Source organism: Protomyctophum bolini, assembly GCF_963924005.1.
Source record: "Protomyctophum bolini genome assembly, chromosome: 20".
Lineage (NCBI taxonomy): Eukaryota > Metazoa > Chordata > Actinopteri > Myctophiformes > Myctophidae > Protomyctophum > Protomyctophum bolini.
The window spans coordinates 6,885,180-6,910,114 of NC_137881.1; the positions used below are offsets into that span (position 1 = coordinate 6,885,180).

Here is a 24,935-nt window from a genome sequence, read left to right on the forward strand (position 1 = left end):
AGGGAAGTGTTTGGCGAAGCGATAGAGGAGCGTCTCACTTTCAATGGGAGTTTCCCATGCAGTTACAATCAAAGGAACTTCCTGCTGTTAATATAATATGCTCGGTCTGAGCACAGCTGTCTGCGGCCGCCCGAGAGAGGTGCAGGAAATGAAACGTGAAAAGAAGAACTCCATTCCTCTGTCTGGTCACATGACATAGACAACCGATATACACAGTACAGTATATAGGCACATACACACACAATCACACATATGGATACAATACACAGTACAACGTGTACAATACACGTACGCACACACAAACTGAACTGAGCATATATCTCCTGTGCACAGCACACTCATCAAGCCTGATTCACACTTGGTTTCACTCACCAAAGAATAAAGATAGCTGCTCTGCTCTTTTCGGTGCACAACAGCCATGCAGCGCAACAAAGTACAATGAAGTCAGGCTTCAAGTCTAGTCTCGGTCTACTCTAGGCCTAATGGCTTTCTTGCACCTTCCCGGCACACAGACATTCATACAAAGATTAGATGGTGGAGGAAACCAATAAACCATGCAAGGCAACCAACCATCTGCACATCGGGAGCAATTAGGGGTTCAGAGTCTTGGACACTTCAATTAGGGTTTCAGAGTCTTGCTCAAGGACACTTTGACACTAACTCTGGGGGAGCCCGGGATCGAACTGGGAACCTCACGGTTCCAGCTCCAATTTGACACTCAAGAGTTAAATATCTATATGTCCATCTGGTTACCATGCTCTCCATCATTCAGCTGGGGACCACCTGGAACCCCCTCAAGGACCACTGTTTGAGAACCAACTGCTGTAATAGCTTTATTTCTCTCTCAGTGATGGTTGTGCTCCTTGCTGTGACCGGAGGGGTGATATTCATCCATCAATGAACTCCATCAAAGACCCACGCTCTTGCAAAATAAACAAGATTCCTTCAGAAATCCACCGAAGCTCATTTTGAGTCTCGAAGTCAGGCTGTGATGGATGAACAGTGCGTGAGAGGCCCGGTTCTCCCTCCGGAGGCTAAGCCTCTTGTTCTTTGATTTGGGTTTTGCGTGGCTCGATCCAGCTGTTTAAATTCCGGGTATTTACTGTAGAATAGATGTCTTGGGGTTGGGGCGGGGGGAAGGTCTGGGCTGCTCGGAGAAGGTTCTCATGTACTGAGTGGTGGACAGCTCTACACACGGACGGTATTTTGGACCAGAACCAAGGTCTTAGTAGGTTTTAGGGCTTTACGATGCAAGGATTAGTTCTAGTTAAATGATTAGCAGTCGCTCACTGGGATAAGATAAGATAAACACATGGCATCATAGTGAGGCAGTGCATTGGCCCCTCAGACAGTCAGACTATACGCCAGCATGAGCACTCTGGAATGGCCTTCGCTCAACTCTCTGATATCAGGGGAGCACCGATCTCAATCTGCACACATATCCTGGGCGGAGGATATAGCAGAGTTGTTAGGGTGCATTATCACATGAGCTCCTCTAATGCCTGACTGCAGGTCCCCGGTTCTCTTCACCAACAACGGCCAGACCAGATTTGTCTGCTTGTCTGACTCCCCTATAGTTTCTCCCAGTGTTTCATCAGATAAAGGCTTTTGAGAAAAGCCTAAATAAGTAAATTATTTCATTAATACTGTAAAAGGATTTGCAGATGTCAATACTTTACACATGTACAGTAGGCCAGTATACACCAGATGTGTTTATTTATTTTTTATCTCTACTGAAGAACCCTCTGCACACGTTGACGTTTGCCAAGTTTGGACATTTGTTTCCTAGGAGGATCCCGTCTTCTGTATACATCTGTAGATGTTTTTTTGTTTTAATGAGATGGGTGTGCGACGTGCGTGCGTAAAGCAGATGTGTCCTGTCTTTCTATCGTAACTCTATATATTACCTCGTTACTGCATGGGTAATATATTCAGTTGCCCCCGCGGGGATCAATAAAGTTCAGTTTTATTGTGTCTTGTAGTATATATGTTATGTTATGTTAGTATGTTATCCCAATAAAAGCTATAGCAAACATTAACAGTCTGCGGTTCACCGTTTAGGTGATCTGATCAAAGACGACGGTGGAGAACTAACACATATCCACAAATCAACATGGCGTGGTGAAAAGTAACTAAGTACATTTACTCAAGCACTGTACTTAACCCATTCTGACCTGAGATCAGATTCATACAAGGTTTTCCACTGGACACACACTGGTCTGATAACTGATTAACCCATTCTGACCTGAGATCAGATTCAAAAAAATGTCAGTCGTTCTTCGATTTTTCAAAAATAGCAGACCTACAAGCTCGTAGCGCGCCACTCGGTGGCGCGCTATGAGCTTGTAGATCTGCTATTTTTCAATAGCTAAAGCACGACATGATGCGAACACCAAAATGGGTTCCCGGTCAGAATGGGTTAAGCACAATTTTGAGGTATTTACTAGAGTATTTCCAGTTTTCAGTACTTTTTCTACTCTGTCTCCACCACATCTCAGAGGCAAATATTGTACTTTTATGCCACTATAATTATTTGAAGACAAATAATTAGTTACAAGTTACTTTGTAGATTATTATTACAGATCACAGTACAATTGGAAAACCAGTCAGATTGAAACTAAGACTGAGGCGTGCCGCGATTCCCCGCTGTCCAAGTTATGTACCGAAAGGGACAGAATCGTAAATCTTCATCCCCCCCCCAACTTGTACACCCTTTTCCACAAAAGGGTATTGCTACTTTTACTTTAAAACATAGGAGTACTTCTTCCATCACTGGTTCTGGGCTGTGTTCCATCACAGAGGCTTTCTGATTGAGGAGAGATCCAGTAGCACACACGTATGCATGTGTGTTCTGTGTACTGTATATTGTGTACTGTACTGTGTACTATACACGCTACAGTGAGAAGAACCAAATATCCTGACTGACCTCCAAATCCTATACTCACTCTGCTGATTTCTGTTCACTTCTTAAGAGGCTACTTAACGCGATTAGGGATACTATACAGAGCTCAAGTTTACGATTATAGGGGTTGGGGAATGAACTATAGGCAGTGACAGTCAACTGATTCTGGTCCTCACAAATAAGTAATACAGGTACGCACGCGCGCGTGTGTGTGTGTGTGTGTGTGTGTGTGTGTGTGTGTGTGTGTGTGTGTGTGTGTGTCGTCGTCCTACTGGCGTGTGTGTATTTCAGCTTTCCACCGTTGGAGCATCAGTCACTTGATCTCCGGTGATGAAGCCAGCGAGACTCAAAGGAATGAAGTTATAGGCGTCTGACCACAAAATGAGCCAAAGGTGAAAATGAAAAGCGAGTGAGAGCGTTTAGAGACAAAAGGCCATACAGGAGCAACAACGTAACACAGCCTCCTTGACGAGAAGCAGATTCTTTCTGCGCCTCTGTAGATAGCATCTCTCTGCATTGTAGATAGCATCTCTCTGCATTGTATATAGCATCTCTCTGCATTGCCACGAAAGCACGCACCGTCCGAAGGTTTTATATACGAATATTTAGTGATAACTAAAACTGAGACTAAATATACTGACAATTTAGTCAACAAATACAAACTAGATAAAAATGTTAGGGGGGGGGGGGGGACGACGACTAGTGGAGAAGGGATCCTGTAGAACTAAAAGAGATGTCATTTTATGTTTGATTGTGCTCTGAAAATAGCTGATCTACAAGCTCACAATGCGTTGCGCTGCCAGCGCAACGCAGTGTAAAATCAAGCATTACGAATTTACTCAAAAGTCTATGTGCTCCATTTTCGTCACCACTATCCACCTTACACTATCCACTATACAACTTATCCATAAACTTCTTTGCCTTTTTTTTTTTTTTACTATTTTGCAAAACATTTTTGAATAGTTCAACTAGCCAATCTACATTGACACGTTGTGAGTTTGTAGACTGGGCCATTTTAACTATTCAAAAATGTTTAGCAAAATAGTAAAAAGTTTAGGGATAAGGGGTGTAGCGGTGACGAAACAAAAACTAAATCTAAATTTGCTGTCAAAATCAACACAAATTTGTAGACGGGCATGCAGGACAGCCGAGGGCCGCATACTAGTGCATAGAAACGGGGGAACGCCGCGCACACGCTTAACACACACGCCGACGACTGCATGAGGAGACACGGTCCATTGAGAACGATAATAACTTCTCAAGCTGTCAGCGAGGCCTGCATCGTCAACTTAACTCATAAATAAACAAGCGGCTCTAATGCATAATCCCCGTCTTTCAGAGGAACCCAGTTCAACTCGCAGACAGACACGTCACGTCACCTGAGTGGTGAAATATATGCGCACAGGCGGGGTAAAAAAAATGCCAATTAACGACGTCTCTCTCTCTCTCTCTCTCTCCGTATACTTTTCAGCTGCTGAAGTACTAAATCACCCGTGGCCAATAGAAAAACGGGTTTAAAAAAAGACCGCAGCAGTCATTATTGGCCATACAGTATAGCCGGGTAGCAGGAAGCAGATCACATGGGGGTCATCCATCCAATACTACGCCCTGTGCCAGAAGCGTTAGCCATCATGAGACGCTAGCTAGTCTATCCTTGTTGGCCTACAGATTCTGTGGCTACCCAGTGAAGAAATACTAAGATGTTTTACTTGAGTAATAATGCTGTAGTGGAGAAATACTAAGATGTTTTACTTGAGTAATAATGCTGTAGTGGAGAAATACTTTGTTACAAGTAAAAGGCCTCACTCACACCTTTACAACAGACTGATGTATGCTTGTTGTATACAAAGGGTGTGATACATCTCGCCCCAATGCATTTCCAATGGGAGTCACATGGTTTTGACACAACATTTGTGTTGTATGAGGGGGAGGGGGGGCAGTCGAAACATAGCCGAAAGCCATACAACAGCTTGTAGTCCAAAATGTTGTATCAAACCATGTGACTTCCATTGGAAATGCATTGGGGCGGCCATGACACTTACATCTTGCTTACATCTAGCACGCATCAATGTTGTATGCTAGATCGAAAGGTGTGAGTGAGGCCTTATAGCCATCATGAGACGCTAGCTAGTCTATCCTATGTTGGCCTACAGATTCTGTGGCTACCCAGTGAAGAAATACTAAGATGTTTTACTTGAGTAATGCTGTAGTGGAGAAATACTTTGTTACAAGTAAAAGTCTGGTATTCAACATTGACTTGAGTAAAAAGTATGAAAGTATTGGCATCGAAATGTACTTAAAGTAGCCTACCAAAAGCATAAAGTACTCATTATACAGAATGTCCCATCATGTTGTTCACAAGTTTTCAAATGTATAGAATTGTATAAATAATCACTTGAAAATAGCAGTGACTCGCATCACAGTACAGGGCTGAAGTGGTTAATGCACGTTTTGTAATAATAATCAAAATCTACAAATTAACTAGTGACTAAAGTTTTCACTTAATTGTAGTGGAGTGGAGTAAGTACAATATTTTCCTCTGAGATTTAACCCATTCTGAACGGGAACCCATTTTTGTGTTATAGCATCATGTCATGCTTTAGCTATTGAAAAATAGCAGATCTACAAGCTCATAGCGCGCCACCGAGTGGCGCGCTATGAGCTTGTAGGTCTGCTATTTTTTGAAAAATCGAAGAACGACTGACATTTTTAGAATCTGATCTCAGGTCAGAATGGGTTGATCAGACCAGTGTGTGTCCAGTGGAAAACCTCGTATGAATCTGATCTCAGGTCAGAATGGGTTAATGCAGTATAGAAGTAAAACTATTGGAAATTGGAATTGCTCAAGTAAAGTACAAAAACAAATACCTCAAGATTGTACTTAGGATAAGTAAATGTACTCCGTTACTTTCCAACACTGGATGCTACGGTCTATGATGCTAGCCTATCCTCATTATTGGCCTGCATATTCTGTGGCTAACCTTAGCACTCCACTGCCACTAAAAACCTTGCAGCAAAACCTTCAATAAAATACTCCATTCATCTAGTCTAAAACCAGCCTAACTCTAACTACAGGGATCTGAACAGTACAGATCTGAATCTTCCGCAAGCAGTGCTTTGGTGTGGTGTCACCAAATTGGCCATCATGACCAGACAAGTTATAGCCAGACTCAGAGACATAATGCCAGACTCAGAGACATAATAAAGGACTGTATTATTCATCAGGACCTACAGTAAACCTCATGTTTTTAAATAGAAGGAGGCCTCTCATCAGCTTTGACTCATCTGGACGGGATGAGTGGCTAACATCCCATACAAACTCGCAGTCTCTCCAAATTCTTTCAAAATGATTTGTTCATCTGTCCATCTTCAACCGCTTACCCGTATGGTCGGTGTCGCGGGGGCAAACAGCTCCACAGAGAGCTCCAGACTTCCCTCTCCAGAGCAACATTAGTGAGCTTCCTCCTGGGGAATACAGAGGCGTTCCAGGGCCAGTTTTTGAAATAGAATACCTCCATCTGATCCTTGGTCTCTCCCTGGGATCTCCTCCCAGTGGGATGTGCACTCGAGGACCTCCCTATAGGGAGACGCTCGAGAGGCATTCCGTAACCAGATGCCCGAACCGGTCTATGTGATCAAAAACAACAGATTTAACAACAATACAAATCTATTCATCTTTGAGGACCACTGTCGGCCCCGAGAGGGACCATAGAATGTTTTTTACTTACTAAAACTAAAAAGATTTCAGCGTTGGCTATTCAAAAATAACAGATCTACAAGCTCACAGCAGCACGTAACTTTGTGCCGCAATGCAAGCTTGTTATTCTGCTATTTTGAAAATGTGTGAGAAGAAAAAAAAAAGGGTCTGAAAATATTGTCATGTCATTTTGAATTACGAAAAGGTTTGAGACTAGAATGATTTAGAAGGCATGGATTGAATCAGCCTCTGGTCCTAATGGGTACCGTTGGATTACAAGCGTATCTATCAAGGTTGCTTTGGAACAAAACACTGCATTCGTGTCCTCATGAGGAAGCAATTACACCAGAGGACGGTCGGCTCCTCTTTGGAGCTGCAGCTTTTTAGTGGATGCTTGGTATTTATGGACGCACGGCGCAACACACTAGGAGGTGCAGACCTGGAGGAAGGCCGTCTCTGGCTGGAAGGAAACAGCAGCGGTTAATATGTTTTCTCCCTCCGGGGCCAGGCCGAGCGGATTCTGTGCACCACTTGAGTTCTTTGTGAGTTTGTTCAGAGGGAAACAGGACACACGCGCACACGTGCATGTACATGTGCATGTATTGTACACACGCAAGCAGGCACACAAGCATGCACAGATATACATACACACACACACACACACACACACACACACACACACAGTTACAGTATACTATTATTATACTTAAATATGCACACATAGTCACACACACATGCCACAGAATGTAGCTACTGTACAGTCGAGGCCGACGGTATCACATGCCCACAGGATGGAAGCAGAGTAAGGTTCATGAGCACCAACAGCAGATATTAAAAAACCAACAAACGTATCAATTTACACACACACGTACACACAAACACGTCTCACACACTCTCTCTCACACACATACTCGCACGCAGGCATGCATGCACACACATGCGCGCACACACAACAGCATTCTCTGTCTTCTTTGATTTTCTTGTTTAATTTTTCAGTAACAAGCCAAGGCCTGCGGGTGACTCACTGCCATTTGGAAACAGGTCAAGGGAAGTGGGGAGGGTGCGTGCGCGCGTGCGTGTGTGCGCGCGTGTGTGCGTGCGTGCGCGCGTGTGTGCGTGCGTGTGCGGTGGGGGTGGGGCAGATTCACAACACGTGCACTGGAAGACCGGACTGGAAGCATTGCTGGTCTGCAGTGGACCATCTCCACACATCTCCCTTCATCACATCTCTCTCTCTCTCTCTCTCTCTCTCCCCACATCTCTCTCTCTCTCTCTCTCTCTCTCTCTCTCTCTCTCTCTCTCTCTCCCCACATCTCTCTCTCTCTCTCTCTCTCTCTCTCTCTCTCTCCACCTGTACAGTGATAAACCACATGAACCCCAGCATTCCTATTCTGGGCTGTCAGCCCAGAATAGGCGAACGTTCTGTGAAGACAGCCGATCGGTGAAGAGATTGGGTTAAAGTGGTTAAACTCGGTCAAACTTTGATCAAGCCGAGATGAAAACTGACACGTTGATAGCAGACAGTGACTGGAAACCACGTTAAGCCGAGGAGTTAGAAGAGGAAGAACTGACTGACTGATTCACACTCAAACACACCTCCATGACAGATTGTTCTTGCAGCAATCAGGCCATGATGGTGATTCACAAACTGTAGCAAACGACCAGACCAGGAGCCTATATACTTTCTTCTATTGAAAGTGGAGAAACCATAAATATGCAGACTGACGCCGTAGAAATTGATCCGGGGCGTGCGGTAAACATTCTCCCTCTATTCGAAAATGTCTTCGATGAAAGACACAAGAAGGTCATTTCAGGTCTCGTGGGTGTAGTAGTGGCTGCCTGATGGTTCCACAGCCAAAGAGTCATGGTTGGAGTTAGAACAAACCAGCTCTTTTGTTAATTCTGTGTGCGAGCTTTGGCTTTGCAGAGGACTTTCTTTCTTGTCCAACTGGAAGCAGAGCTGAATCAGTTTGTTGCAGATGCAGCCATATGCCAAGACTGGCTCAATTTACTAAAGACTAAGCTAACTTTAATCTTCCTTTTTTTGCCCCGTTCAGACCAAAGATTTGCAAGTCGCACATCGAAAATAGCAGCTCCACAAGCTCAGAACTGTGAGCTTGTAGATCTACTATTTTCACCATCGTACGGCAGAGCATAGATAAAGCATTAGAAAGTTGCAGAGAAGAATCGCATTTCCGCTTACTTCGATAATGGAAAATATTTGCCATAGGCGGTCAAAATGCTGATTAAATAGTCAAATGTTTCTCACAGATCGAATCAGGCTGGTTAATGAAATAATTGTGTGTTTTTGAATGTCTGGCTTTCAGAATTACGTCATGTGGCAGCCAAGCCTATGGACTTTTAATCAAGTTTGTTTAGAGCACTTTTGCTGGTAATGCTTGTATATGTTTATGTCAAGTGGGAGGCAGCCAAGTCTATGGACTTGTAATGTCTGTTTAGAGCACTTTAGCCTGGTAACGTTAGTTTACAGCACTTTAAACAAACAACACCAGGCGCCCCAAGTGTGATTTTTATTTCCAGCGTAGGCATGCACACCATCAGCCTGCCATGGCAGAGGGTTGACAAATGGCGCTCTCTCTCTCCTTTCTTCTGGTGCGTCACTCACCGCCGCTCCGTGCCGTGTGAGTGTTCTTGCTTGCTGTGCACAGTGCGTGTCCTGCGCACGCACAGCCACCTACAGACTTGCCTTTGTACTTTGTCCCCCAAACATAAGACGCACTACTGGTTGCCTAACTAAACCCCCTGGCTTTGTGACACATCGCAGACACCCTTGCCACACAACACCGTGCACTGTCATAGAAGGCTTGAGAAGAAATCACTTTCTCTAGACCCTGTTTGTTGCACGCCAATGTGACAGTCTGCTGTGTGACGCCACAAACATTTCCGTGTGTGCACCCAGGGAACAGCGCAAAGTGAAAAGCAGGACAAGTGAGATAGCTGTAAATAGTATGGTTACTGTATTATATCATTTGTTTTGCATCTATTAGGCTAAATACTGGGGCTAAATATCAGATCTAGAATGGCACTTAAAAGTCAAAATATCAGCTAATACCTATCTGTGGTCTACTCAAAAATCTGGGTTGGCATCGGACCCATAGATCTGGCATTGGCCGGGCTCTAACTAATTAATAAAGAGCTCCTGAACCTGCAGTATGTAGGCTAAAAACACACGACTTTTGGAAGGATAGACACGTCTATAAATTAATAAAGAGCTCCTGATCCTGCAGTAGGCTACATGGAGGTGAAAAGTCAGCCTAGGCAGTAACAGTATGTAGGCTAGAAACACACGACTTTTGGAAGGATAGACACGTCTAAAAATACCCCCGTTGCAAAAGCCTGGGGCATATTCTCAATCCGCTCCCAACTGACACATTCACTGGGTCAACACGGTGCCACGAAATCTGATTGGCACATCTGGACCAACTAGAAAGGAATCATTATGCAAGCCGCGGCTTGCCGTTGCTTACAGATAACAAGAGCATGAGACACTCTGTTGACTACTTCCTTGTGCAATCACAAACCGAGAGACCTCCGCGATACGCTGAGCTCACGGAGGTGTGTGTGTAATATGTATCAGGGAGAAGTGAAGTTTATAGCCTCTCCTTTATCACCACGGGCTATCATTAATCTTTTTGCACCTGATCTCATTCCCGTGAAACCCATTACTTGCTTGATTTTGTCCATGTACACATTTAACCATTTAAACTTTAAATGATACTATGGGGGAAGTCATCCTTTACATTTTAAACTTTAAAGGATGACTTCCCCCATAATTTCAATCTATATCCATAGAATTGGTCCTCATTAATGCTCATGATAAAATGGTACAATTTATTTCTACTTGGTGGTACTTGGAGAGCTGTGGACACTTCAGAAACCCGGACCGTATACCAGTGACATCATCGTTTGACCGATTTTTCATGCTGTGAGCTTGCAGCCTGCTATTTTCTGGCAAATGCTCGCCTAATTTCGCCATATTTAATGTTTGTTTATATTATGATATGACCAGAGTTTGTAGATCGGCTATTTTCAAAAGACTTTTATTTGAAAACTTTTGTACTTTTACTCAAGTACCTTTTGAATTACTGTCTTTATTCTTGTAACAGAGTATTTCTATACTGCAGTATTGATACTTTTACTTAAGTAAACAATGTGAGAAGTTTTTCCACTACAGTTGCGACATCAAGGCTCATCAGTAAATCTTCTGAAATCATGTCATGTGAAAGAGTAACAAACTGTCAGACCCTCCATCAACGAGTCTGATTATGCCTGATTTATAGATCTACGCGGAAGGCGGAAGCAGCGTGACATGAGCTTGTAAATCTGCTAGTTTTGGTGTGCGTTGCGACAACTGAAGCACCCTTTTGGTGCCAAGACAGCATGTCAGAGCCAGAGGCCGTACAATACATGATTTCACTGACAGCCAGGAGTGGTAGAGCGTGTGGTAGAGCGTGTTTGACAGAACGTGAAAGAGACCGAGAGAAAGGGAATATTCCAATCCTGACACAAGCACAAATAACTACCCTATTCTGCTCCTGAAAATAACTAAAATTGCAGAGACACTCCTCGAATAATGACAGTTTTGTGCTGAAACATTGGGCTGACATTGTTCTCATGCTTTTGTGCAAAGCAACGGTATGAACATCTAGACAGATTGGACACTCAGTAGACGAGTGGTGGCGGTGCTGCACGGTCAGCGGAGAAGAACAGTTTTAAATGACTGATTTTCAGCGAGCAACATTGTCGTATGACAATCAGGCTTGTGAGCATGAGGAGGAATGAATAGGCTCATTATAACTCCAACTCAAAGCTTAATCATAATCACACAAGTCAAACCCTGTACTGCACCTTAGATACTGTATTTATTAGCCAGGTTGATTGATGGGTATCATTATATGAAGGCTTTAGAGGCCGAGGTTCAACTTCACTTTTTACATTAGGCTATGCATAAAGACAACAATAATAACTATAGAGACGTGTTGTGGTGGGTGGGATTAGCATGAACAGTGTTGCCAGATTTTGTGAGAGAAATAATCAACCAGGTCTATGTAAATAATCCCAAAAGAAGAGACAATGAGCACTTTAAATATATCTATATCCATAGAGGCTATTTGAATATAGCCGATCATTTTTCATATGGGATTCCACGGTCAAACACAAATTGATTTGGGGATCCTTGACATGAAAATGTTTGAGAACCACTGGGTTAAACAACATTTTGAAAGGAAGCCAAAATAAGCAAGTGCACTTTAGAAACAAGCCCCCAAAAAAACTCAACCAGCAACTACCAATAATTTACAAGCAACTTTATAACAAGCCCAAAGTTTCTTATAATAAGCAGACAAACATGGCAACACTGAGCATGAACCCTAGTCAATATAAACGACAGGGTAAATGCTAAGGTTTCTTATAATAAGCAGACAACATGGCAACACTGAGCATGAACCCTAGTCAATAAACGAAATCATGCTAAATGGCCGTGTAATTTAGAGTGCCAAGAAAGACATTTCGTGCCACAAAGTAACTACAGTATCATAACTAAAGTACTACTAAAGTAACTAAGAAGATTTACTCAAGTACTGTACTTAAGTGCAATTTTAAGGCATTGGCGTTACTGGAGTATTTCCAATTTTCTGTACTTTTACTTCTACTCCACTACATCTCAGAGGCAAATATTGTACAATTATTTGAAAACTTTAGTTTTACTACTACCGGCATATTACTTTATACTTGAAGATTTGGATTATATTATATATGGATAATATTTATATACATTAGAAAACTTGTCAAATGGGACATTCTGCATAATGAGTACTTTTACTCTCCGTACTTTAAGTACATCTTGATGCCAGTATACTTTGGTACATTTTTAATTCCAGACTTTTACTTGTAACAGAGTATTTCGACATGGCAGTATTGATACTTTTACTTGTTCCCAACCACTGATACCACTTAAACATCAAACCTAGCAACGTTTGTCTATGTCGCTGCTACTGGTACTGCATTGTCCTCCTCCAGGCTCTCACGCAAAGCCCAATTCCCAGCCAGCCCAGAGGCTCACTGGGCCCTGCGTGTCCGACAGCTGCTGACGGATGTCTCTGTGTGATATTTACTGTTCCCCTGTGTGCCTCACCGCCACCCCAACGCTTTACAAGACAAGTAAACACCAGCATCAGCACATGAGGTGGGACAGCAAGGCCTACAGATGTGCAACAACAATAGCACCATTGTGCAGTCAGTGCAAATATATAGCTCACATTAACATTTTTCATTGGAAGGGTGGAGCAAACTGGATCTTATGTAATTCCATGTGTGTGTGTGTGTGTGTGTGTGTGTGTGTGTGTGTGTGTGGGGGGGGGTATTGTATTTGAACTGCAGTTCAAATACAGTGGTGTTGCCATAATATTCCAGCATGTAAGCACATTACAGAACAATATCAATCACCAGAACCATGAGGTATTAATTAAATGAGTCTAGCATGGTTAAAAATGAAGATTGAATTTGATTGTGCTCTTTATAGCAGTGGGTTTATCTGATTTAATGAATATCTAAATATTGAATCAAGCAACTTAAAACACTGTCAGTGTCTGAGGTGCACACAAAAGCCTGAAGCAGTGTGATTCGTTTGTTTTTAAGTGAAATACCCGGGAAAGCATCTGTGTCATAGTACATTTTTTCATCTTCCCCCAAAAATAGCCGATATACAAGCTCACAGTGCATCACTTAGAGCCGCGCTGCAAGCTTGTATAGGCCTACATCTGCTATTTCTTAGGGGGGATTTTTTTAAATAAATAAAGTGTGAGAACTACCAATTTAGAAGGCTTTTTGGTTTAATGGGTTTGGTCTTAATAGCTTAATGGCCTCCTCACACCTTTGAAGTGCTCACAACACCGCTGGTGGTCTGGCTGGGAGTCTGCAGGGAGCAGAGCAGTCCACTGACAGAGCACTGAAGAAGACCACACATTCTAAAGACAGCCTCCACCTCATGGCCATGCATTATGGATGCTCTCTCTCTCTCTCTCTCTCTCAAAATGTAAGGAAACAATAAACAAGTGCTGAATCTGATGGGCGTCCAGTCGTCCAGAACATGCAATCCATGTCCAACACCAGAACAGAACCCCTGTCTGTCTGCTTTATCTGTTCTCATCACTCACAACTTAATAGATTAACACTGCTTTATCTGTTCTCATCACTCACAATGTAATAGATTAACACACACACACACGCACACACACACACACACACACACACACACACACACACACACACACACACACACACAGATATCTGAGAAGTATTACAGCAGGCTGCCCGTTTGTCACACCCAGGAGTCAGATTTCACCTGCTGACCCCCATGCATTTGTGCACGGTGCAGAGGCTATTTCAGGTAATTTTTGGTGGCAAGTGTAACTTTAGAATACGTTTCAATTCCTCAACCCTGCTATAACCGTGCCAACACTATTAAGAGTTCAGAACCTCAACCACAGCAGTGACCTGAGAATATCCCTAAGAACTATATATAGCCTATATTATCATGCCAAGATCAATAGATATGGAGTTGTCAATTAAACCACGTTAACTGCACTGTAATGGCACTTGAGTATTAATTAATGCCACCCCAGCAGGTTGGCTGATTGTATGTTCCATAAATGACAACTATAGCCTACTCTATAATTTCCACACCAGTCGAAACCCTCACGCAAGCAAAGTGTTTTCTCTGTTATGAAGAAATCAGGGATTGGGAGGGGAGAATTAAGTTGGTTAATTGTGTTTGTCTTTACTTACCTAAACTATTCATAGATCCGTCCATCGTGGTCCTCCTGCGTTGGGTGACTTGGGTCACTTCTTTGACAAAGTGCTATTGTCAAGTTTGTTTTCAGGTGTTTTCCATGCTGAGAGAGAGAAGGGAGCTCGCGCTGCGTCACGCTCCCGAGTGGACCCGTCCGTCCGTCCGTGCACAGACAGCACACACACAGACACAGCGATGCCAGGAGGAGAAACAAAACAAAACACTAAAATAAAGACAGAGAGATGATGGTGGGAAGAAAATCAAAAATCGCAGCGAAACACAAATCCAGTAGATTAGTTTGGCATGGGGGGGGGGGGGGGGGGGGGAATTGATAAAAGACGTTTTAGGATATCCGTTCACGTCTTTAGTATGTGTTATGGGGGCGTTCTTCTGCTTCCACAGATGTTGCGAGCTGCAAACTAAAACTTGTAACACAACTTAACTTTTTGTCAGAAAGTGGTTACACCCCCCTCCCTCCTGACAGCTTCTCCTTCTGGCATATGCAGAAGGTGTAAACGTCAGCTGGCGTATTGCTGCCCCCCACTGTTGGTCTCGGGTACTGTCCATATTGCTATATGACAAATTCATACTAGGCTGATGTACTTGTAAATACTAGTAAATACCATAGGTATTATTTGCCTTGCCTAGCCAGTCATTTAGTGTCAGGTTTGTGTCCTGTCCCCTTTCACCTCCAGCACCCCTTTCCCACAACAGTAGGCTATATAGCTATCACAGGACACACCCATTTTTATTTTTTACAAAATTAATGTGAAAACCTACTCTCTCCACACTGAGATTTGAATGACCTCTGACATCCTGAGAAACATACAGCTGTCTTGAGGTTTCGTCATGTGGAGCTGCAAACTTAGTCCTTGGGCATGGGTGTAGGTCTGGATGGCATGCTGCTCATTCTTTCTTCCTCAATGCAGATATACATTGCGGAGCTGTTGAGATATGCAGGCTTACACATTTTGAGCATGACGGAATTTGCTGTTTTGGCTATGTTGGTGCGTAACAAACACTGAATATGTGCGATTGAGCCAGTGGTGCGGCCTGCCCTCCATGGCAGCTGTCATTAGAACTAGAAGCCAGGTCACTGTAAAAACTATGACTAGGGTTTACTCATTTAAAATGCTGTCACAGTGTGACATCTAATAACATTGAATAGAATTTAAGCTCTGAAAAATGAGTTATATTTACTAGATATTTGTAGATATTGATTTATATTTACTAACTATTTCTTTGAAATTGATTATTTTCTACTCATAATTTGACTGGATTCTGATAGAAATTGATTAAGTTTTATTCATTATTTGATTGAAATTGATTAACGTTTATTAAATTTTTGTTAGAAATTGATTATTTTTTACTCATCATTTATTTGAAATTGATTTAAATTGACTAATTATTTGTTTAAAATTGATTATCTTTTACTCATTATTGGATTTAAATTGATTTAAATTTACAAATTATTTGTTTAAAATTGATTATTATTTACTCATTATTTGATTTAAATTGATTAACATTTATAAATTATTTGTTAGAAATTGATTATTTTTTACTCATCATTTATTTGAAATTGATTTAAATTGACTAATTATTTGTTTAAAATTGATTATTTTTTACTCATTATTTGATTTAAATTGATTTAAATTTACTAATTATTAGTTTAAAATTGATTATTATTTACTCATTATTTGATTTAAATTGATTATTATTTACTCATTATTTGATTTAAATTGATTAACATTTACTAATTATTTGTTATAAATTGATTATTTTTTACTCATCATTTCTTTGAAATTGATTTATTTTTACTTACTATTTCCTTGAAATTGAGTATTTTTTACTAATTGTGTGATTATAATCGATTTAAATTTATAATATTTGTCTTTGAAATGTATTGTTTTAATTGATATCGCATTACTTAATTTTTTTATGAATGTCCATTTTGTTACCATATATATATATATATATATATATATATATATACATATATACAGTATATAATCTACTCTATGTATTGAGCAGATTATACACTATGGTAACAAAAGTGACATTTATAATAATAGATTTAAAGTAATGTGATATCAATTAAAACAATCAATTTCAAAGAAAAACATTATAAATGTAAATCAATTATAATCACACAATTAGTAAAAAAAAAACTCAATTTCAAGAAATGGTAAGTAAAAATAAATCAATTTCAAAGAAATGAGTAAAATAAAGTATCAATTTCTAACAAACAAATAGGACAGAACAAATTAATAAATTAATTTAAGTAATTTGGTGTCCATAATATTAAAACTCAGGTTTAAACATTGCAGGTACAGATGAATAAGAATACCATTGTAAATGTGTTCAACACAACTGCAGTTTACTCAAGTAAACAATGTATACAATATAAACATGGTACAATATACATTATAATTATAAACATGGTACAATAAAACACAATAAAACCATCACACACACACATTTGATTTGACTTCTTGAAGAGGCAGACATATTCAACAAAAAATAATACAACATGGTACAATAAAACCATCACACACACACACACACACACACACACACAAAAAAATGATTTGACCTGTTGAAGAGGCATAGACATATTCAACTAAAATAAATAAAACTTGGTACAATAAAACCATCACACACACACACACACACACACAATTTGATTTGACCTGTTGAAGAGGCATAGACATATTCAACGAAAAATTATAAAACTTGGTACAATAAAACCATCACTCAGACAGACAGACACACAATTTGATTTGACCTTTTGAAGAGCAACAGCACAACATGGTACAATAAAACCATCTCACACACGCGCGCGCACACACACACACACACACACACACACACACACACTTTGACCTGTTAAAGAGGCAGACATTTTCAAGAAAACAAACTATATATATATATATATATATATATATATATATATATAAAACAAATTACCGGGACAACCTGGGCATGTAAAAAAAATCTAAAACACTCATGTGTTTTTGGACAAGGTGCAAAAGCCTGTCCCAATATTAAATCAAAATATGATGCCACTACCCCTGTCCCAATATTAAATCAAAATATGATGCCACTACCCCAAGTGAGTATGCTTATTTAGAAGATATTTAGATTTCGTAGAAATTCCAGGATTCCAGAAGCAGGGTTCCTGGTTAAACTACTGACTGAATCATATCAATAGGTATGTAATGTATAATGTACATGCAATTCAGTGGTTCTCAAACCATTCCTGTCAAAGACCCCCACATGAATATACATTGGGCCAAAGACCCCCATCTAAAATAATGTTAAATTGGCTATTGTTGAAAAAATAATAATAACAAAATAAATGTGTGGAATAATGTAAAGTATATGTGGTTTGAACATGCACGGTACATCATTATGAGTCCTAGATTTACACTTCAACTTATTGATTTTGCGCCAGGCTTGACACAGTTCCTGTAGCCATTTGATAAAGGTTAAAGGGATATTTCACTTTATCTTTTGATTGTCATTTTATCATCTACTCAGGCTTATGTGACCACACCAGACAGTGCAGGGCAGCAAAACTTTATATGAAATATCTAAATACTGAATCAAGCAACTTAAAAACTGTCTGGGGTGTTCACATAAGACTGAGTAGGAAAGGAAATATCCCTTTAAATGTTCAAGCCAAAAATACTTTGCATTACTTCAAACCACATTTAATTTAATTTAATTTTAGCCAATTGAATAAACATTGAACACAATTTTGGTTACAGTGTGGTAAATTATAAACATGGAATTAAGGCCCCCACCTCATCTCTCTCAATTTTGGTACTTAGGTTTTGATCCATGGCATGGCAATGTAAAATCTGCAAGGCTGTTTCTACCACAAAGGGGAGTCTTCTCAAGCATTACAGACTACAACACAACTTTGGCCATGGACAATCAAAGCCCTGTTTATATGACAGTTGCCCATGCACATTTAAAACACAGGCTTCTCTTCGCCAACACTTATACAGAAACCATCCAGCTGATGAAGTTCTACAGACAGAAATAACATCTTCTTTTAAGTGCTTAGTTTGCAGTGTTTGTTTGTCAACAGAGAAGGACTATTTTCAGCATATTGGAAATCATCTGAAGAACTACGAAACTGTAATTTGTGTATTTGAAGGTTGCAACTATAGTACAAATATCTACAGTACATTTCGGAAACACAAAAGTAGAAATCACAAATCCTGTTCCTGTAGTGATCTTAAGCAAGATGTGTATGAGAGCTATAGCAATCTGACTGTTGACCATTCTGTTGACAATTCTGATTTACTAGAGGATAGTGATGGTGGTGAGGGCACTAGTTTTGATTGTGATCAGGACACTTCAACTTCTGAAAGAGCCTCACACTTAGTTACTCAAAACATTGGCTTACTTCTGCTGAAGTTAGAATGCATTCATAATGTATCACTGACGTGCATAAATGCCTTGGTTGAAGACCTTCAGTTCATTTCATCTTCAGCATCTGTTGCAGTTGTTAGAAACATACTTGATTCAACACTGGCAAGTAAAGAATGCATTGTTGACCAGGCCATCATAACTGACTTGGCAGACAATTTGTGTAACTTCCATCCCATTAGTGCAGCACTTAAAGCAGATGGTCCACTTGGTTCAGCTTTTAAAAGGAGGAGTTATTTTAAGGAGAATTTCCAGTTTGTTGAGCCTATTGAATATATTCTTCATTCTCAAGAAAAGAAAACATTTCAATATGTGCCTATTCTCAAGTCTTTGCAGGCAATTTTAAAGAATAGAGATATTGCAGAGGGAATCTTAATCAGACATCCAGATAGTACTTGCTACAAGTCCATTTTTGATGGTAAATTGTACAAGCAAAATCCCTTCAATAGTGGAGAAGAAACGAGACTATCTATCATTTTATTTGCTGACGTCTTTGAGGCGTGCAATCCGTTAGGAACTTCGAGGAAAAAACACAAAATAACGGCTGTTTATTGGACTTTGGCAAATGTGCCGTCTGAATTGCAATCTGCATTGAAGTCAATAAACTTGGCTTTACTTTGTAAAGCTGTTGATGTCAAACGTTTTACATACAAAGTCATTTTGGAACCACTATTGAAGGATCTTGCCATTCTAGAACAGGAAGGCATTTTCATTTCCAGCATTGGAAAAAATATTAAAGGGACTGTACACTGTGTTGCAGCAGATAATCTGGGTGCACATTCAATCAGTGGATTAGTTGAAAGCTTTACAGGGCCATATGTCTGTAGATTTTGTCTTGGACATTCATCAACATACCAGACACATGAAGTGAGTACTGGAGAGTTTCCTCCTCGGACAAAGCAGAACCATAGTTTACACGTGAAAACTGTGAGTGAAGATCCAAAATTACTTCATAGCTTTGGCGTAAAGCGATCCTGTCCACTGACTGATGCACTGAAACACTTTCACTTTGTCTCGGGGTACCCACCAGACGTACTACATGACCTTTTTGAAGGCATAGTCCCAAGGGAATTATCATTGTGTTTTCATCTTTTCACCCAAAAAAGATATTTCGATTTGCCTGAACTAAACGAGTTGATTGCAAAGTTTCCTTATACGGGCTCAGACAAAGTCAACAAACCTCAAACTATCCCTGAAACCCACCATCGACGTAAAACTATAGGTGGAAATGCCCATGAAAACTGGGCCCTGATACGGTTGTTGCCACTCATTGTTGGCTCACGCGTGCCTGAGGGCGATTCTGCCTGGGAGCTTCTATTAACTTTAAAAGACATTGTTGAATTGGTGGTTGCCCCTGTTCACACAGTTGAAAGTCTTGCCTACCTATCCTGTAAAATATCAGAGCATCGTGAGAGATTCCAATCTGTTTTTCCTGAAGTGTCACTGTTACCTAAGCACCATTTTTTGGAACATTACCCTGCATTGATTGAACAATATGGGCCTTTAGTTGGTGTATGGACAATGCGCTTTGAAGCAAAACACAAATGTTTTAAGGAAGTTGTGAGGTGCGCAAAGAATTTCAAAAATGTGTTGTTAACCCTTGCTACAAGACACCAGATGATGATGGCATACACCTTGCATACAGATGTTGGAAATCAAGCATTGCATGTCACAAAAACATCTGTAATGCCTTTAGATTTGCTGCATTCAGACATACAGGAAGCTTTGAGAGAAACATCACCACTTATGTCGACTGTAACATTGGCTAGCTCTGTCACCTACTGTGGAACAAAGTACACTGTTGGCATGATCTTGTCTTATGGCTCCACTGGTGAACTACCTGACTTTGCTGAGATTATTCAGATAGCCATTTTGGACAACTGTGTACATTTTATTGTAAAGTTGCTTGCTGCCTGGTATGAGGAGCACCTGAGATCTTTCCAACTGGAGAACTCTGGGAGAATGGCTCTTTTGGAACAACAGAAGCTTGGTGATGTGTACCCCTTGGCTGCATACAATGTGGAAGGAAAACGCTTGGTTACACTCACGCGTTACATCAGTTGTTAATTTTCGGTAATGTAATGTGAACCTTTACACTTTTACAATTGTAGTTTCATGAGTGAAAAACAGCCTACAGTACAAAGGATTTTAGTGGTCACATGACATTTCATAATTATATTTCCTTTATAAATAATGTCGAATGTTATATTTAAATACCTTAATATTCTGTTTTGGTTAATTTGAATGTTTTTTACAATTCTTCTCCTGGCTATGTATTGAACTTTTTTACTACTGTATGTTTGTTCTCATATATCCTTTTGTCTATTAATGCAGTCACATGTAATTCATAGTTCCTCACCTGAGTCACGTCCAACAACAAGAATGTGAGCGGTGGGTGGAATCACAAGCAGAGTCCTGCAAAAATGAAAGTAGATTAGCATATATGCCCATTAAAAGGCATCAGCCAGCCTATAATGTTACATGCAGTGTTAGGAAAGTTCACTTTCTACATAAACTAGTTCAGGTCACAGTTTTGCCTACTGTCAGCTGTCCAGATATTAAATTAAATTTCAGAATGGTAGACCAAAATTATTGCCACAACCCATAACCATAGAACCACAGAATAAAGTCCAAACCTTAAAGAAAGCCCAAATCACTTTGGGCTTTAGTTAGTCTTTAGTTCAATGTTTGTTTTGCAAACGCCATTGACAAAGAAGGGAAAATGTATATCATAATGTAACTCATTACGTCATATTGTCTCTTCATTGATAATGGCATTAAATGCAGTCACATGTAATTCATAGTTCCTCACCTGAGTCACGGCCAAGAACAAGAATGTGAGCGGTGGGTGGAATCACAAGCAGAGTCCTGCAAAAATGAAAGTAGATTAGCATATATGACCATTAAAAGGCATCAGCCAGCCTATAATGTTACATGCAGTGTTAGGAAAGTTCACTTTCTACATAAACTAGTTCAGGTCACAGTTTTGCCTACTGTCAGCTGTCCAGATATTAAATTAAATTTCAGAATTGATAATGGCATTAAATGCAGTCACATGTAATTCATAGTTCCTCACCTGAGTCACGTCCAACAACAAGAATGTGAGCGGTGGGTGGAATCACAAGCAGATCCTGCAAAAATGAAAGTAGATTAGCATATATGCCCATTAAAAGGCATCAGCCAGCCTATAATGTTACATGCAGTGTTAGGAAAGTTCACTTTCTACATAAACTAGTTCAGGTCACAGTTTTGCCTACTGTCAGCTGTCCAGATATTAAATTAAATTTCAGAATGGTAGACCAAAATTATTGCCACAACCCATAACCATAGAACCACAGAATAAAGTCCAAACCTTAAAGAAAGCCCAAATCACTTTGGGCTTTAGTTAGTCTTTAGTTCAATGTTTGTTTTGCAAACGCCATTGACAAAGAAGGGAAAATGTACATCATAATGTAACTCATTACGTCATATTGTCTCTTCATTGATAATGGCATTAAATGCAGTCACATGTAATTCATAGTTCCTCACCTGAGTCACGGCCAAGAACAAGAATGTGAGCGGTGGGTGGAATCACAAGCAGAGTCCTGCAAAAATGAAAGTAGATTAGCATATATGACCATTAAAAGGCATCAGCCAGCCTATAATGTTACATGCAGTGTTAGGAAAGTTCACTTTCTACATAAACTAGTTCAGGTCACAGTTTTGCCTACTGTCAGCTGTCCAGATATTAAATTAAATTTCAGAATTGATAATGGCATTAAATGCAGTCACATGTAATTCATAGTTCCTCACCTGAGTCACGTCCAACAACAAGAATGTGAGCGGTGGGTGGAATCACAAGCAGAGTCCTGCAAAAATGAAAGTAGATTAGCATATATGCCCATTAAAAGGCATCAGCCAGCCTATAATGTTACATGCAGTGTTAGGAAAGTTCACTTTCTACATAAACTAGTTCAGGTCACAGTTTTGCCTACTGTCAGCTGTCCAGATATTGAATTAAATTTCAGAATGGTAGACCAACATTATTGCCACAACCCATAACCATAGAACCACAGAATAAAGTCCAAACCTTAAAGTAAGCCCAAATCACTTTGGGCTTATCCAAATTAATTCCTAATTATTATTATCATCATCATTATTCATTTTATGTTATATTTTTACATTTTGGGGAAAAAAAATAGCCAACTCTGAGGTGCCCACAACGTTTAGGTGCCCTGTGCACAACCTTCCTGCACCCTTTTGCAATGTGAAATGCCACCGAATGTGTTTATAGTTTTCCACTTTGCTTGTCTTTATATGGGAAAATGAACCCCCAACTTGTGAAAGCTCTCACTCACAGCCTGCATATTTCTGCAAATAACTGATCCACAAGCTCAAAGTGTCACGGACGTGAGGGGTTGTAAGCTTGTAGATCAGCGCGCATTTTCAGCACGGAACACGTATGACGAATATACATCAGCCTCCACTCACTCAGTTCACTGCATGTGGGAGGGTTTTTTGCCGAGGCGATTAATGTACAGAGTCTACAGACAGCGCTCCTCGACGCTAAATAAATAATTGGAAGCTTTTTTCGGTGGCACCGTGGAACATATGTTTACAACAAGTTTAACTCAGTGTTTTTGAGTCGGGACACATGTTCTCAAGTCATTTGTGCTGTATCTGGCTGTGACTACAGTGACTGTCTGCGGGGTTTTACACTACATTATGAAGGCCTGCACGACATGCACGTTGTGTTTTAGCTGGGGGTTTGCCTGGCTGGAAGGTTCGATTGAAATCTGGCACCATGAACAAAGTGAACGCATTCTCAATAACTTTAAACCAAGGAACCACACAGTCACATGCACACACTGGATAAATGTTTTACATGAAGTCACATCAAATCATGACAGAGCAGACGGGTTCCATCCATGGATCAGACGACATGTTTCAGTTTCAGCTAGGGCTAAACTAAACTTGCAGACAGTAACATAAAACAATGTTCAGCTGCTACAGAAACTTATAATAAACAGATCTTACCTTTCTTTGGGGAAAATGGTCCAGTTAGTTTGTAGTTGCAGACAAAAGAAAAATACAAGCAGCTGCCCGGGCCACCAGCTAGAAGTTGCTAGAAGTTCCAACACCTGCATCGTGTTGAACTGATTGGGGCAGTGATTAACATCTACATACAACCAATGAGTAAAATCTACTCATTTTCTACATCTATCGTTTTTAGTGACACATTATAATTAAATTCTAGTCAGTTATGGAGAGCTGATTTTATTCAGAAAACATTGTGTAAATGCAATTCATAAATAACTAAAATTGGTATGAAAACAGCTTCTCCCATATGAATAAAACTTACATAATTCCTGCATAATTGCAATGACTCAACAATACAATTAAATTCTACTCAGTGAATCCTACCTGATTTTATGCAAAGAAAGTTGAGTAAAATACAGTGCATTATATCGTTTAATTCAGCTCAATATCATTGTAAACGGCACACAGTCCTTTTTATAAGCAACATGAATACATATTTATTAATTAAATATTACTTCAGCCCAGTCTCACTTTTTAGGGTGCACTCCAGGAGGACAGTAGAACCCATTAACCACTACAGGAGGACAGTAGAACCCATTAACCACTCCAGGAGGATAGTAGAACCCATTAACCACTACAGGAGGACAGTAGAACCCATTAACCACTCCAGGAGGATAGTAGAACCCATTAACCACTACAGGAGGACAGTATACAGAACCCATAGAACCCGGCCATTCCATTGAAGACTGGGGTGGGGCAGTAGAAAAATCACACGGTAAAGCCCGGATTCATAATTAGTCGCACACCGGCGTCATGTCACGCTGCAACACATTGTGAGCTTGTAGATCTGCTATTGTCTGGTGCGCAGACATCACGCGCAATGACGCCTTTTACATTCAGTCCCCTATAAGGCCTGCATCCCGGAAGAGCCCCCAAATATTAACTTGAACTTGGACTCTCCCGTGTCAGAAAGCAAACATCTCGCAGGGGGGCAAAGGGAAATCCCCCTTCCATTAAAGATGCATCCTATATAATAGTTACGAGGCCATTATCTTAACTGCATTCAT

The 24,935-nt window shown here is 40.3% G+C and overlaps 1 protein-coding gene across 1 annotated transcript in view; it reads right to left on the reverse strand.

Moving 5' to 3' along the window:
• eml3 (EMAP like 3) overlaps window positions 1-14,815 on the reverse strand; it is a 50,905-nt gene extending 36,090 nt beyond the window's left edge. Inside the window, exon 1 of the mRNA XM_080792613.1 lies at window positions 14,406-14,815. Within this exon, the coding sequence (XP_080648739.1) occupies window positions 14,406-14,430 (25 nt within the window). The 5' untranslated portion in view covers window positions 14,431-14,815. The remainder of the gene's footprint in view (window positions 1-14,405) is intronic.
• Between the last annotated feature and the right edge of the window lie 10,120 nt (window positions 14,816-24,935).